At 45.8% G+C, this 12,458-nt stretch overlaps 3 protein-coding genes across 3 annotated transcripts; all 3 read right to left on the reverse strand.

Moving 5' to 3' along the window:
- Window positions 1-4,554: 4,554 nt before the first annotated feature.
- On the reverse strand, window positions 4,555-5,789 carry N7481_001563 (uncharacterized protein; the record flags this gene model as incomplete). The annotated part of the gene is given in 4 exon segments (XM_057260782.1): window positions 4,555-4,677; window positions 4,872-4,994; window positions 5,096-5,406; window positions 5,420-5,789. 4 exon segments carry the CDS (start codon window positions 5,787-5,789, stop codon window positions 4,555-4,557), a joined length of 927 nt encoding a protein of 308 aa, XP_057128614.1.
- A 983-nt stretch (window positions 5,790-6,772) lies between these two features.
- Window positions 6,773-7,236, reverse strand: N7481_001564 (uncharacterized protein; the record flags this gene model as incomplete). Its single annotated transcript, XM_057260783.1, has 2 exons — window positions 6,773-6,918; window positions 7,113-7,236. 2 exons carry the CDS (start codon window positions 7,234-7,236, stop codon window positions 6,773-6,775), a joined length of 270 nt encoding a protein of 89 aa, XP_057128615.1.
- Window positions 7,237-7,962: 726 nt separating this feature from the next.
- N7481_001565 (uncharacterized protein) lies at window positions 7,963-9,627 on the reverse strand (the record flags this gene model as incomplete). The annotated part of the gene is made up of 1 exon (XM_057260784.1): window positions 7,963-9,627. One exon carries the CDS (start codon window positions 9,625-9,627, stop codon window positions 7,963-7,965), a length of 1,665 nt encoding a protein of 554 aa, XP_057128616.1.
- Window positions 9,628-12,458: the final 2,831 nt, after the last annotated feature.

A 12,458-nucleotide genomic window follows, 5' to 3' on the forward strand; every position in this document is an offset into this window, starting at 1 on the left:
ATTCTTGAAACGGCGAGTGCAGCTAGTATTTAATATTAGGTAATAGACTCGGGTGGAAATTCCGAAAAAGTCTTCCAAGAGATACCGTATTTGCACGGTACTTGATAACTTTTTCTGAGACAGGTCTGAATAGTTGGTGCCATTATTCACCGCTTTTAAAGACAGACGCGGGGCACAATTTCGCAGCGTGCTTGCTTGCTCATACGGCATTTTTGAGATTTCTGATCGCAAAGAGAAGGCTTGCTATATTTGGAATAAATTGCACCTTCTCGATTTGTGTTGGTCTCGTCAGCGGTGCTGAGGGTCGTCTAGGACCTGCTTCACTAGATAGATGCCTGTCATGAGAGGCATGAGGTAGTTGCGCTGTGACGCGTCGCAGCGCGTCGCGTAGGGCGTGACGCACACATTGAAAGAAACAGCAGCGGCTACGTTTGTCGTAAACGGACATGACTTTTCGACCTGGTATTCAGTTCAACCTTTGGGATCATCAATCTGTAAGTGTGAACGTCGCAGCACTCAATTGACCGTACTTCCGAGGCTGCGTCTGGCAGCGAGTCCCCCTCGCTGGTGACATCAGGACGCATTCTGTCGGCTTGCGGCTGCATTGAGCATAACATTGGGGCATTGAGCAAAGCATCGGGGGAACAAAGCCCAACTTCATCATAGCGGATTGACATCATGGTTAGTTGGCCTTCAAACTATCTCAAAGATTACAACGTCCTTGCCAGATTGGATTATCAAATAGGTCACGGTGGCAGCTATGATCCCCGTCTGCATTCGCCACATCCAAAGCTGTCTACCGTTGTATATACTCGATCTAGCATCGATTGTCAGCAACTGGCGCAAGATGGGTGTTAGCCACTCGCCGTGCTCGCGGTTTAGATGAGAATCCCGATAACAGCCACAATACACTATCCTGATCGGACTTGTGGAAACGGCCGAACCCAAGGCTGTGTTTCACTGCCTATGTCAGTATGATTTCCGGTGAATGAGGGTGGTACAGACTTGCCGTCAATGTAGTCTTGCATCAGCATGGGCAAGCCAGAGACGAGGCAACAGTTTCGGCTCGCTTACACGTCGGAGGACCCGAGATAGCTCGGTACAGCAGGGATGAGTGGGCTATATCTGTCAATGCATATCTCTGACAAACTTCCAGTCATGTCAGTAAAGAGTACTTTTGGTGAAAAGAGTCAAGGTATGTTGTTCTGAGGAGGGTAAGAACTGACCTAAAGATTACTGCTCTCGTGGCGAGAGATCCGGGGGATCCAGTGCTATGGCCTACAATGTCACTTGCCCAGCCGTAACCGGGCCTGACAGAGCTATTACTCAAGCTGTGGTCAAAAGCTCGATTCATTACTAATTGATGCTTTTCTTGAGGAAACCGTGGTCTTTCTCGGTGGCTGTCGATGCTTAGCTTCTCTTTGCTGTCGCCGGATGCTGCGATAGCTCAGTCGGACCAGCATGGGCCCAGATCATGCCTGTCGGAATACGGAAGGTTCCTATTGCAATGACAGTTTACCTTTGGTCGGAAACGAAGAGAGATGAAAGCATGTTGGAACTCTACCATATGCTAATCGAGGGGGACTCAGTCTCCTCGGACTTTTTCTCTTCAACACAAGCGAAGTCGGCATTTCTAGCATGTGTCCCTAAATGAACAAAGCAGAAACCTAAATGAGGGTCAGTGGCCCGGCCGGTCTTTTTTAATTTCGAGGGCGATAGGGAAATGTGGATTGGTCATGACGATTACCTTCTTGGTATATGTTCTATGACAAGAACGAGGCATCAGCAATCTTTTCTGATAGGCAGAGAGAAAGGCAAGATAAAGCTTCAAGAAAATAGGATTCGCACGAAATTCAAAATGCGGCTCCGGCCATGGGAATAGGTCGAGGCAACGCACCGGGGTGGGAAGACATTGGGTGGCTCGCAATCGAATATTTGTCTTCCTATGAAGGGAGTCGTCAGCACAAGACAACTATTGTTGAACCGCCGCAATGATAAAAATTTACATTGCGAGCTATGGTTGTTCGCTAGATTCTGGCATGATCAAAGCAGTTGTATAAAGTATGTTATCGATCTACCATTAATAATCAGTAGGTAGGTAGCTTATGAAGGCAGTTCATAACTCATTTTGCCCATGGATTCGATCATATTCGAAGTCGTTCAAGGTCTGTCTAATGGTTTCCCGGAGGAAAGGTGGGCCGGGACTGATGTTAGGCGTCTCCTCGTCGTCAGGGGCTGCGATGGCTTCGGTCTAGCATGGGACCGGATTATGGGCTGCCGACGAGGCTTCGGATTGGACGTGGGACAAGAGGTTCATAGCCGTCGGAACAAGGCAAGCTCCTAATGTATTAACAGTTAACCTTCGATTGGACAGGGTAATGCTGGAGAGATGGAAAGTCTTTGGAATGTTACCGTATGGCTAACCGGAGGGCATCAACCCTTCCTGAATTAGGCCCGCTAAATAGGCCAGGCAAAGTAGCCGTTTCAACCAAGACTTTTAGAAACAATGAAGGCGCAAGCTTACTGGGAGTCAGTGGCTTGGCCCATCAGGCTAGTGCACCTAGCTTAGTTGGGCTCGGTGCTTGTCGAGTGCAATAAAGAGACATCAGCGATAATTCTGAAGAACAGAGAGGCCCAAACAGAAAGACTCCGCACTGACATTCAAAATGTAGTCCCGGGCGTTGGGAATACGCAGTGGCAACGCATGCGGCAACTTACAAGACATAGGCTGGCTCATGGTAAAAAATCAGCATCCTATACGGAGAGCCGTCAGCGCAGGCTGGTGTGACTACTCTCGAAACTGCCATAGGGATCGAAACTTACTTTGCCAGCTACTGCTGCGCATGAATCCTAGTTTCTTCGAGTCGGCTAAGTAGTGGATGGTTTCGACCTACGGTAAAGCGCCAGTAGGTAGCTTATGGAGGCCTTTCATAACTCATCGTCTTCGTAACCTGAGTTATTATCGAGAACATTCCAGTCCCGTTACAGTGCGTCTCGAAACCGGTGCAACAAAAACACACTTAAACACTCTTTTTGGCCCCACTGCCAAGACCTTAGCGTAGTTCATTTATTAAGGTGCCCGCATTAGATTGAGGACCTCTATAACGAATATTGTATAGCATCGTATCCCCTCTACTTGAAGTTGCTCTAATACTCGGATAACGGGTAGAATTGATAGTTACTGTGCTGCTGATGGGCTATTGCGGCAGATCTAAACTTGGTGTGGTGGCAACCTCAATAGATGATCTGCGCTAACGCCTTGGCAGTGGGGCCGAAAAGAGTGTTGAGGTGTGTTCTTGTTGCACCGGTTTCGAGACGTACTGTAACTGAACTCCTAAAGTAATAGTCGAGATGGAACTGACATCAAACACTTTTTACGTTAGCATGGTCTCAATTGATCGGGCAACTAAACTTAATTGCCGTCTGCAGTTCTCACTGTTGAGCATAGACAAGACTAGGAGCGGTACAATAGGTCAGTTCAAGCACAGGTACATGAGAGTTCGGGGTTGGGTCAGTCCATACTGGGAGAGAGCAGCTGGCAAAGTCGAGAAGTTATCGATATCCTTTGCTTCAGGACGACAAGGGAATGATTGAGAACGACCGGACTGCTGGCGAGAGTTTGGGTACTTATAGCATTGCATCTAACCCTGAATCTCGAGCCGATGTAACAATTCTTGCGAATTGTGAGGGTTTCAACACCGCTGACCCTCAGATTTCAGCTAGTTCAACAATTCTGCATTGATGCTACGCTGTATCCAGACGCATTTCGGCTTCTTGATGATTGCGTATATAAATAACCCTTCCTCACTGTTGGCACCGTTTCAACACCTTCAATGGTCCGCAGAAAAGTGCTGAGAACTTGTTTCAACATTCATCAACACGGGCCTGCACTTTATCGCTACCAGAGGTGGCACAACAGCGGCCACCTCATTAAATATATTCACTGATCATGAGCATGCATTTCGCCGTTCAAACGTTGAATGATGTTTACGTCGTCGTCGTCTTTTTTCACCTTTTTCCTTTGTTAGAGCTTCAAGCTAAATCAAACTCTGAGTTGCATGTATGTGAGTGCCTATACACAGTGACGAATCTATTCATTCTCAAAGGGGCAGCTGCAGTTTATCCTTATAAAGTCTCCAAGCAATCGTGCAGCGAAGTAATGCAGGATACTTTATTGGGATGTCAGAGAACTGAAATCAGCATGCAGATAAAGAATGGTCTGATAAGATTACCATCTCTGCAGCGTACAGCCCAGCTTTTCAAGCTATGATCACACGGAGTATAGCAGCGGAGTTACACTTCCTCATCTGGAAACGTAGAATTGGAGGTGTTCCGACATTTAACACTCAACGATCGTTTTGGTTGATGTTGAATGAAGTCCTACTACAGTACATTCAACAGCTTTGGCAATCTCTGAGGTAGTTGGTCATTTTCTAAACACCGAATTCTCAATTATTCGTAACTTCTAAAAGAGTAGTCATAGTTCTGTGCATGATGAAATTAAATAAAGCAAATTAGCCCGCATAAAATGCATGTGATCTCGTTTCATGACAATTACTTGATCTGCCAGGTCTGTTTCTGCTCGATGTCTGGACTCTCCTCCTGCTCTGATGCAACTTTGTCGCTCTCTTTACTTTGGCCGTATTCTGACTTAGGCCCGAAATGATCATCATGTTTCTGTGACATGAACATAATGACCGTACTATTATAAATAGATGAGCCAAGCTTCATGGACCTTTTGACTGTCGAGGAGGAGACAAACCCAATAACACAGAAAACCCAACCGGGCCATGCGAGGACAACAGATGCAACGGCTTTTGGATTCGTACGGTAGGCTGAGTACCAGTTAGAAAATCTCTCGCCAAACAAACGTGGGCAGAGGAGGAAGGTAAGCCTTTACTCAAAGCGGGCTTCTTGGCGGTCTCGCTCCAATATTCCCGTGCCAATGCAACATCCGTTCCAGTGATTTCTGCTTCGTGCATCGCAGTGATTACCTATCTCGTCAAATTCATGATTAGCGACCAGAACGAGAATAGAATCGTCTGGCGCAGGAATAATATGTTCCCTTGGGCCGTGACATTGGTGGATCTCGTACCGAAATGGTCAGAGCAGAGCCCAGCATCATGAACGTAATGATCACCGCACATATTCTCCATGCTAGTCGAACGGCCCGGCTCTCATGCCGTTCGGGCCAGAAAAGGTCGAAGAAGAAAGCGGCTCCGAATACCCATGCGACACAGATTCCGACAAAGATATTGTAGGAAAACCCGCCAATAAAATCATTATTGTGGATTTTGACGCCTGGGTGCTGGCCTTGCAGCATACTTTGCTGATCGAGATAATCTAGTGGAGTGGCAGAGCATCTTAGCATGCGTCGGTTGTCCAGGCAATCAATAAAGAATGTAGCTGTGTGAAATACCAGAAAGGGCAGCAGTTCCGACCGACTCCGAACAAACACAGAGAATCATGGCGAGTTGGTAGACGATCATTTTGGTACATCGGAGATGGTACGCGCGACTGAACATGTAGGAGCTCTTGAACTTGCTATAGTGAATCTCATGGAGATCCAGACCCCAGATGACGACCATGGCCGGGGACAGACAGAGCGTAATGAACGTGACCTTGAGTAGAAGACGTAAAAAAATACCCTGATTGGCACCAAGGCTCGAATGATACGGATCTGGTGTGGGCAGCCTAAGCTTAATGTTGCAACTGGCTTGGGACAGATATAGTCTGAAATTTATAAAAAGGTTTCCCTGCTTTGGTTTGAGCTTCTCCTTCTTGGACATGGAGGAAGGAATCCACTTGCAACAAATATGGCCGAATATCCCAGAATACGATGTTAAGGAGCTGCAAAGTATTCCTGTTTTGGCAAGGGTTGGGACCACTACAGCGCATCGTCCGGCATGACGTCATTTCCGACGTCTCATCGAGTATGCAGCGTGCAGATGACGCCGATGGCTGAAATAGTCTTCCGGGAGCCTCTTAAGTTGCTTTCTGCAAATGCACTCTTTACGTACTCTTTCTGGGAATGGTACTCGCAACATGTTGTTGGGTGGGAGAAGAGTAGCAGGTAACCGCATTTCGTCCGTCATTGTAGCAAGCAGGTAGCGGCTATGGAGATCGATGATCCCAAGGTGTCAGGTGACGCAGAACTCACATCGTCATCTTATCAACATCAATGATGAAGCCGTGATGGAAGAGGACACGTACACAGGAGTACAGTAGACACCCGGAGCGCTGTGACACTCTTAAGCACCTAATAGGAGACTAGAGAGTGGTCTTTGGCAGACCATCCTCCATATCGATAATTTACTGCTGAATTGCATACAAAAAAAGGCCAAAGTTTCCAGCGTGTGAGTTGGCTAAGTAGCATCAGAAATGAACTATCGTGAATAGCAGGCACAACCTTTGAAAAGATTCATTTCGATGTTATGGATATGGCACCCATGCATGGATGGCTAATCTGAGTTACATGTGACTAGCTGTACATGCGATTGTCTGATGCGGGTAAAACAGAATCAGTTGGACTTCGAAATAAATATGCGGATCTGTCGCCATCAAATTGTCCATGCTGGACGTGTGAAACAATGCGCATACATATAGATATAATACGCCATGTGAGAGACTCAATTCGTCGAAGTCAGTTCACTTAAGGCTCCACCTGAAGATATCCAGTGGCACTTGAACCCGAGGCTTGCTAACTGACTGGGTGTTGCATGTAAGATACCTTGAATATAATTCCATTCATAATCATCTAGTATGAGAGCATTCATGCTACCATCCATCCAGGCATACGATTCTTTGAGTCTCGATGGCCAGTGGTGGTGCCTTCGTTGGAATCAACCCGAGGATCAAGCTTATTTGCGATTTTGGAGCTATGTGGACCGGTAATGCCATTGATAGTTTGGTTTGTCTCTGAGATTTTATATTAATTAGAACATCTTTATTGATATCTCAAGTTCCTGTACCAATGATTCAAACCTTTTTCTTCACTGTGGCTACCTTCGCCACTGAAGCTTTTACTGTCCTCGCATTTGAGAGTTTCGGCTTGCTCGGTTAGAGTAATTTCTAGCAAGTTGCCTCATATAGCGTGTGAAGGGCTTCCTTACCATTCTTCATATCATAACGTCGGCGACTTTGTTTTTCAGCTTCCGAACTTTGTTGTTCTTTGATAGAGTTACTCTCAGGGCAAATATCAGCTTTCGCCTTTGATTCAGGCATCTTGTTAAACATTTTTTGAGATGGTGATGAAGGCCTAGATGAAAGTCTCGTTCTCGAATGGGTCTATCTATTACCATAGCTGACAGTGACTTTCTTGCTTTCTTGCTTTTGTCGAGTTGTGACGTAAGGTTAGTTTTCGTCATAATGCTGTCATTCGAATTCAAAAGGCGTGGCCTCCTATTAGCTGTGTGCCACTCTTTCCTCGGTATGCCTATATAACAGTACTTTAAAGTGCAGCAAGTCAGGCAACATGACAGATCGGACAGCTAAGTACATCGCAGATCCATGTAAGGTGCACATTCCGTACTGAACTCTGTAGATGAAGAAAAATAGAAGAGGGAAAGCACCGCATATGTTTATTTGCGTGTGACGAAACCTGTGTACGTCGAGATGAGAACACCCAACATACAACACCACTAATTTTGTCTTAGCTAGGCTTAGGAGATCAGCCGAAGCTCAACGCACTTCCAGACTTATGGTATGGAAGGGAAGAAGGGAGTACTGAGGAACAGGTAGTATGTTGTTGTGCAGCGGCTCCACCGACCAAAGGAGCTGCACGATACATACGCAAGACTAGTTATAACAGTCACCTTAGGCGGCATACGGAGATGCCTTACACCTAAGGCTGACCCACTCCCCTGGGAGTGGGTCAGCCGGGGGTCAACGAAATACTGCCCTCAACAATCATGAAATTACTATTCTAGCTACTACCACCACCACCACCATAAATATTGTATTTTAACATGGAAAGGGGTCATCTATGACGTTTATCGGTGTATAATCCGGGTACTTTTGTCCAAAAGTAATTGGTGTAGGCGTAGCAGGAGTGCCTAAAGGTACCTGGTTTCGGACAGCCGCATTGTATTCCTTTCGTTCATCCTTAGTTTTTCGATCATTTGCAAAACGAATAGCATCTTTGGTAGTCAGGGCACCAAATTTGCCTAATTGCTTTTGGGATTTGCGTGCAATTGTAGGTTTTTTAGGTAATCGGTTCTCTAATGTGTTATATAAGAGACCAATATCCTCAGTTAACTGAACCTGCGATTTTGCCACACGTTGTATTTGGCGGCGTATATCGGCAGGGACATCGTCACGGTTAAGTAAACTCTTCACTTTATCGCATGTTCGACGTGCATCAGCTGATGACTTAGGTGGCGAGCTTGGAATACTAGATGCAACCTGTAGCTGTGGTGTTTTGTTGCTATCGAATATCTGAAGCTCTGGCTTAGGGGTTTGTGCTTCTACCAAAGGCTTGATAATCAGGTCTAGATTATAGGGTAGTATACCACGTGTAGCAAATGCATTGCGAATAGTACGTGGTTGCAATGCATCCTTACGAATTTGTGTAATTTCCTCAAAAAAAACACCAATATCGCGTGCATCTCCACCCCATTGAGTAATCTGGTTATTCTTGGTCCGATATGCCTGTTTCAATGCACGGAATGGAGACCTATCAAGTGGTTGAATAATATGGGTTGTATGAGCTGGACAACAATATGGAATGATGTTGTAGAAGTCACAGCGATCTAAAAACTCGTAGGTTAGATGGCTGCGATGCCCATCCATGATCAGAAGCCTGGGCTGTATTCTCTTTTTTGGTAGGCGATCCTTAGTATTAAGGTGGAAAAAGTCCAGCCAATCGAGTGCCAATAGGTCATTTGAATATCCAGTTCCTGAAACTACAATCCTGGTAGCTTCTGAAAGTTTACCACCTTCATACCACCGCATCAAATGAACTGACCCTGGTGCCACAAAATAGGGTTCCATCTTCCAACCATCGGCCGCAATACATTCAATTCCAGTTAATAACTGGCCTCGTTCAAATGAATGGGTTCGCGTTCGTTTTGGATTGGCTGAAATAACGTTTTGTGGCCGGCCTTGGCTAAGGGTAAAGCCAGTTTCATCAAAATTATACACATGCTTTGCTGGAATACGCTTTATAAAAGGCTCCAGGCGTTCATACCACGCAGTCAAAACACCTATATCCTCCCCAGTAATTCGATTTTGATCTGCAGGCTTTTGATGAACCCAATTGAGGTCATTTGGCAAGCGGACGTTGACGAAATCATACACCCAGTCTTTGCCAAGCGGACGTACGGCGGGGTTATCCCTGCGTAGTAACGCATTTGCACTCACAACCACCATTCCAGCCGTAGGTGGAATATGTAGGTTATCAAGGCGCCGAATCCAGCCTACTAATGACGCTTCTTGTTCGTCATTTAGTCGCTTATAGGCCATATGGCGCGTGCTGCGAGATGCGCGACCAAGGTAGCGTGCCCGAAGTCGCTGCATTGGAACGTCATATTTACGCGCTAACGCAGCGATATTGGGGTTTTTTGCAACCCTAGCAGCCGAACAAGCGGTTTGGATACGCATTTTAATTGCATTATATTGACTAGTCATCGTGGTGGTGGTGTTGGTGGTCGAAATAGTAATATTGTGATTGTTGAGAGCAGAATTTCGTTGACCCCCGGCTGACCCACACGCGCAGCGTGTGGGTCAGCCTTAGGCTTAAGGCATCTCCGTATGCCGCCTGAGGTGACTGTTACACTGGATATTGACAATACGGGGATATGTCAGAACGTTGTCGTTACAGTACGGACTAGTACGGGCATAGCCATTTTAGTACTTGAGAGTGTTGATTTTGAATATTATGGAAAGTACAGAATACATGCGGTGTTGGCTTACAGTACGTCTCGAAACCGGTGCAACAAGAACACACCTCAACACTCTTTTCGGCCCCACTGCCAAGGCGTTAGCGCAGATCATCTATTGAGGTTGCCACCACACCAAGTTTAGATCTGCCGCAATAGCCCATCAGCAGCACAGTAACTATCAATTCTACCCGTTATCCGAGTATTAGAGCAACTTCAAGTAGAGGGGATACGATGCTATACAATATTCGTTATAGAGGTCCTCAATCTAATGCGGGCACCTTAATAAATGAACTACGCTAAGGTCTTGGCAGTGGGGCCAAAAAGAGTGTTTAAGTGTGTTTTTGTTGCACCGGTTTCGAGACGCACTGTAGTAAGGTCTTCAGAGCTATGCAAAAATGGTTGAAAGCAGGCATATGGGATTGTTCAATATTCCTCGGGCACACTTGTAAGCCTGTGACCCTCTTTTGTCGACAGAAAAGCTTTGGGCCCAATCATATGCACCAGTCGATACCTTGATTGTCTGAATTGTTCATGTTCGTACACACAAACTTGTAAAGTGCCCGAGCAGGGCTAAGGCTCGTGGCTAGATTAAGTTCAATGATAAAATCTGACAATTTCTTACAATAATGATTGTCCACTGATGCTGACAGATTTCTGGCTGAGTTCCATTTGGCCTTACGATGAAAGGCAGGTGCAAATCCCGAGAATCGGCAATCGGAGCTGAGCTGATCTTCAAAGCTAAGTACTGAGTCCAGCTCACTTCGCATGCAAAGCCGAAACAGAGCATGCACAGAATTTTTATATCAGTGTCTAAGGGTTTGATCCATGCATGGTTGTGACAACCATTCACACCAATGGAGACTACTATGGATCTCAGCGGTGGCACATATTAGCCAACACGCTATCATAACCGGGATTTCAACCAGCTCCATGATTAAATGCTCTAATTTACACTACGTGGCAGGGAATGCCCATTATCGAAAATCAGGGCGTGATTTAAGGCTACAAAATACCCTACGTGAACAAGGAACATGAATAGTGAACTCTAAAAACAGGCCGAATGGCATAACATACAAAACCCCGTTGGAGGATTCTTGATTTCTATGGATTCTCTGGAGCAATTCTTGGCTTCTTCAAAATCTCGAACAGTCCCGAATAACTAGTCCTGACACCGCAAAGAGGTGCCTGCATGTCGCCGGAGGATCAGGACAAAGACTGCGGCGCCACGGATCGCCTAAACGAGCACAAATTTCCTACATTATCTTTTATTTACATTTAGAATGTATGTAACACCCCTGATAACGCAGAGCTCAAGGGTGCATGGAAGCTCAAGATTATACATTCACAGGGCTGAAGGTTGCGAGGGAGAACTTGATAACGCAGCACTCTCCTGCGGGTATAAATTATTTTATTAGGATAGGATTCACTGACATTATTGATATCCATTTTCGCTTTCACATGAAACATTTGATCCTTTAAATTTCGTGCGCGAAAATTCAGAGTCTTTTCAAAACTCGATTTTTTTGGAAGGAAATTATGGAAACATAAATCAAAAACATCTGATCACGGCAATCACCGCGCGTGAGAGATAGATAAGCAGCGGTATGGCATAGATCAACTACCTCTGCTAAGGCCATGTCAACCAGTGATAATTCCAAACTTGTTCTCGAGTTCTCGTGGGTCTATGAATTGTAAGCAGGAGCCTCAGAAAGTCACCTGCATGCCGACAATCTCAAAGGAGGAAATGTTTTACATACTCCGAATCAGCTCACGAATAGAAGTCCACCTGACAGTGTTGATTTCAGTAACAATTTTCCCTAGCTCTGCTTGGAGATAACCGTCAAATAACACTTCGGGAGCTAGGAACGGCCTTCCATCACTCCCCCTTTTGCCTTGATTGAAACCCAAGTAAGCTATACCATTTAGAAAGAAATGTTTGGGAGTAGCTTGCTTACGCTGCACTTTGGGCGGCAGAGTAGGATTGCCAGACAACTGTCCTAGACCAGAAAATGAGGCTTCTGGATTTTTGATATGTTGGTACCCTAGATAGGAGAGCAACTTCAAGAAGCGGGTCACCCATAATTTCATTTGGCTCTGAAACCGCTTCGATAAGACCTCGGCCATTCTGATAATTTGATCTTCAATCCATTTTCATGAAAATTTTGTCAGGACTATGAGCGAGTAAAGGAAAGTCAAAGGAGATACCTGGGATCCCTAACTCGCTATGTGAGAGAGACGTGAAAAACGTTCGAGCTGCAACATACTACCCTACCCGCATTCGGCGTCCACCCGCCGAGTACGGAATCCAGGCTTACGTGAGGCAAGTCGCATCTTTGGCTCTCACCGCCTTTGGACGGGCGCCAGCTCCAGCTCGCTTGAGCCACAGAGCTTGGCATGCGGAGCTATGTTAGAAAAGTGTCGGATAAATGATATGAGTAGAATTTGCCAAGTGGCGTTCCAGATCTCCAAGCGTTCTACTGGTGACTTGAATATTCAATGGGATTCATTTGGATTTACGCCTCGATTGATCCGAAAGATTTCGAAATGGAGCTTGCCACGTCTTTCAATATATCATGC

Source organism: Penicillium waksmanii (assembly GCF_028829765.1).
Source record: "Penicillium waksmanii strain IBT 27052 chromosome Unknown utg000001l:1.0-4852451.0:1.0-4856178.0, whole genome shotgun sequence".
NCBI classification, from domain to species: domain Eukaryota; kingdom Fungi; phylum Ascomycota; class Eurotiomycetes; order Eurotiales; family Aspergillaceae; genus Penicillium; species Penicillium waksmanii.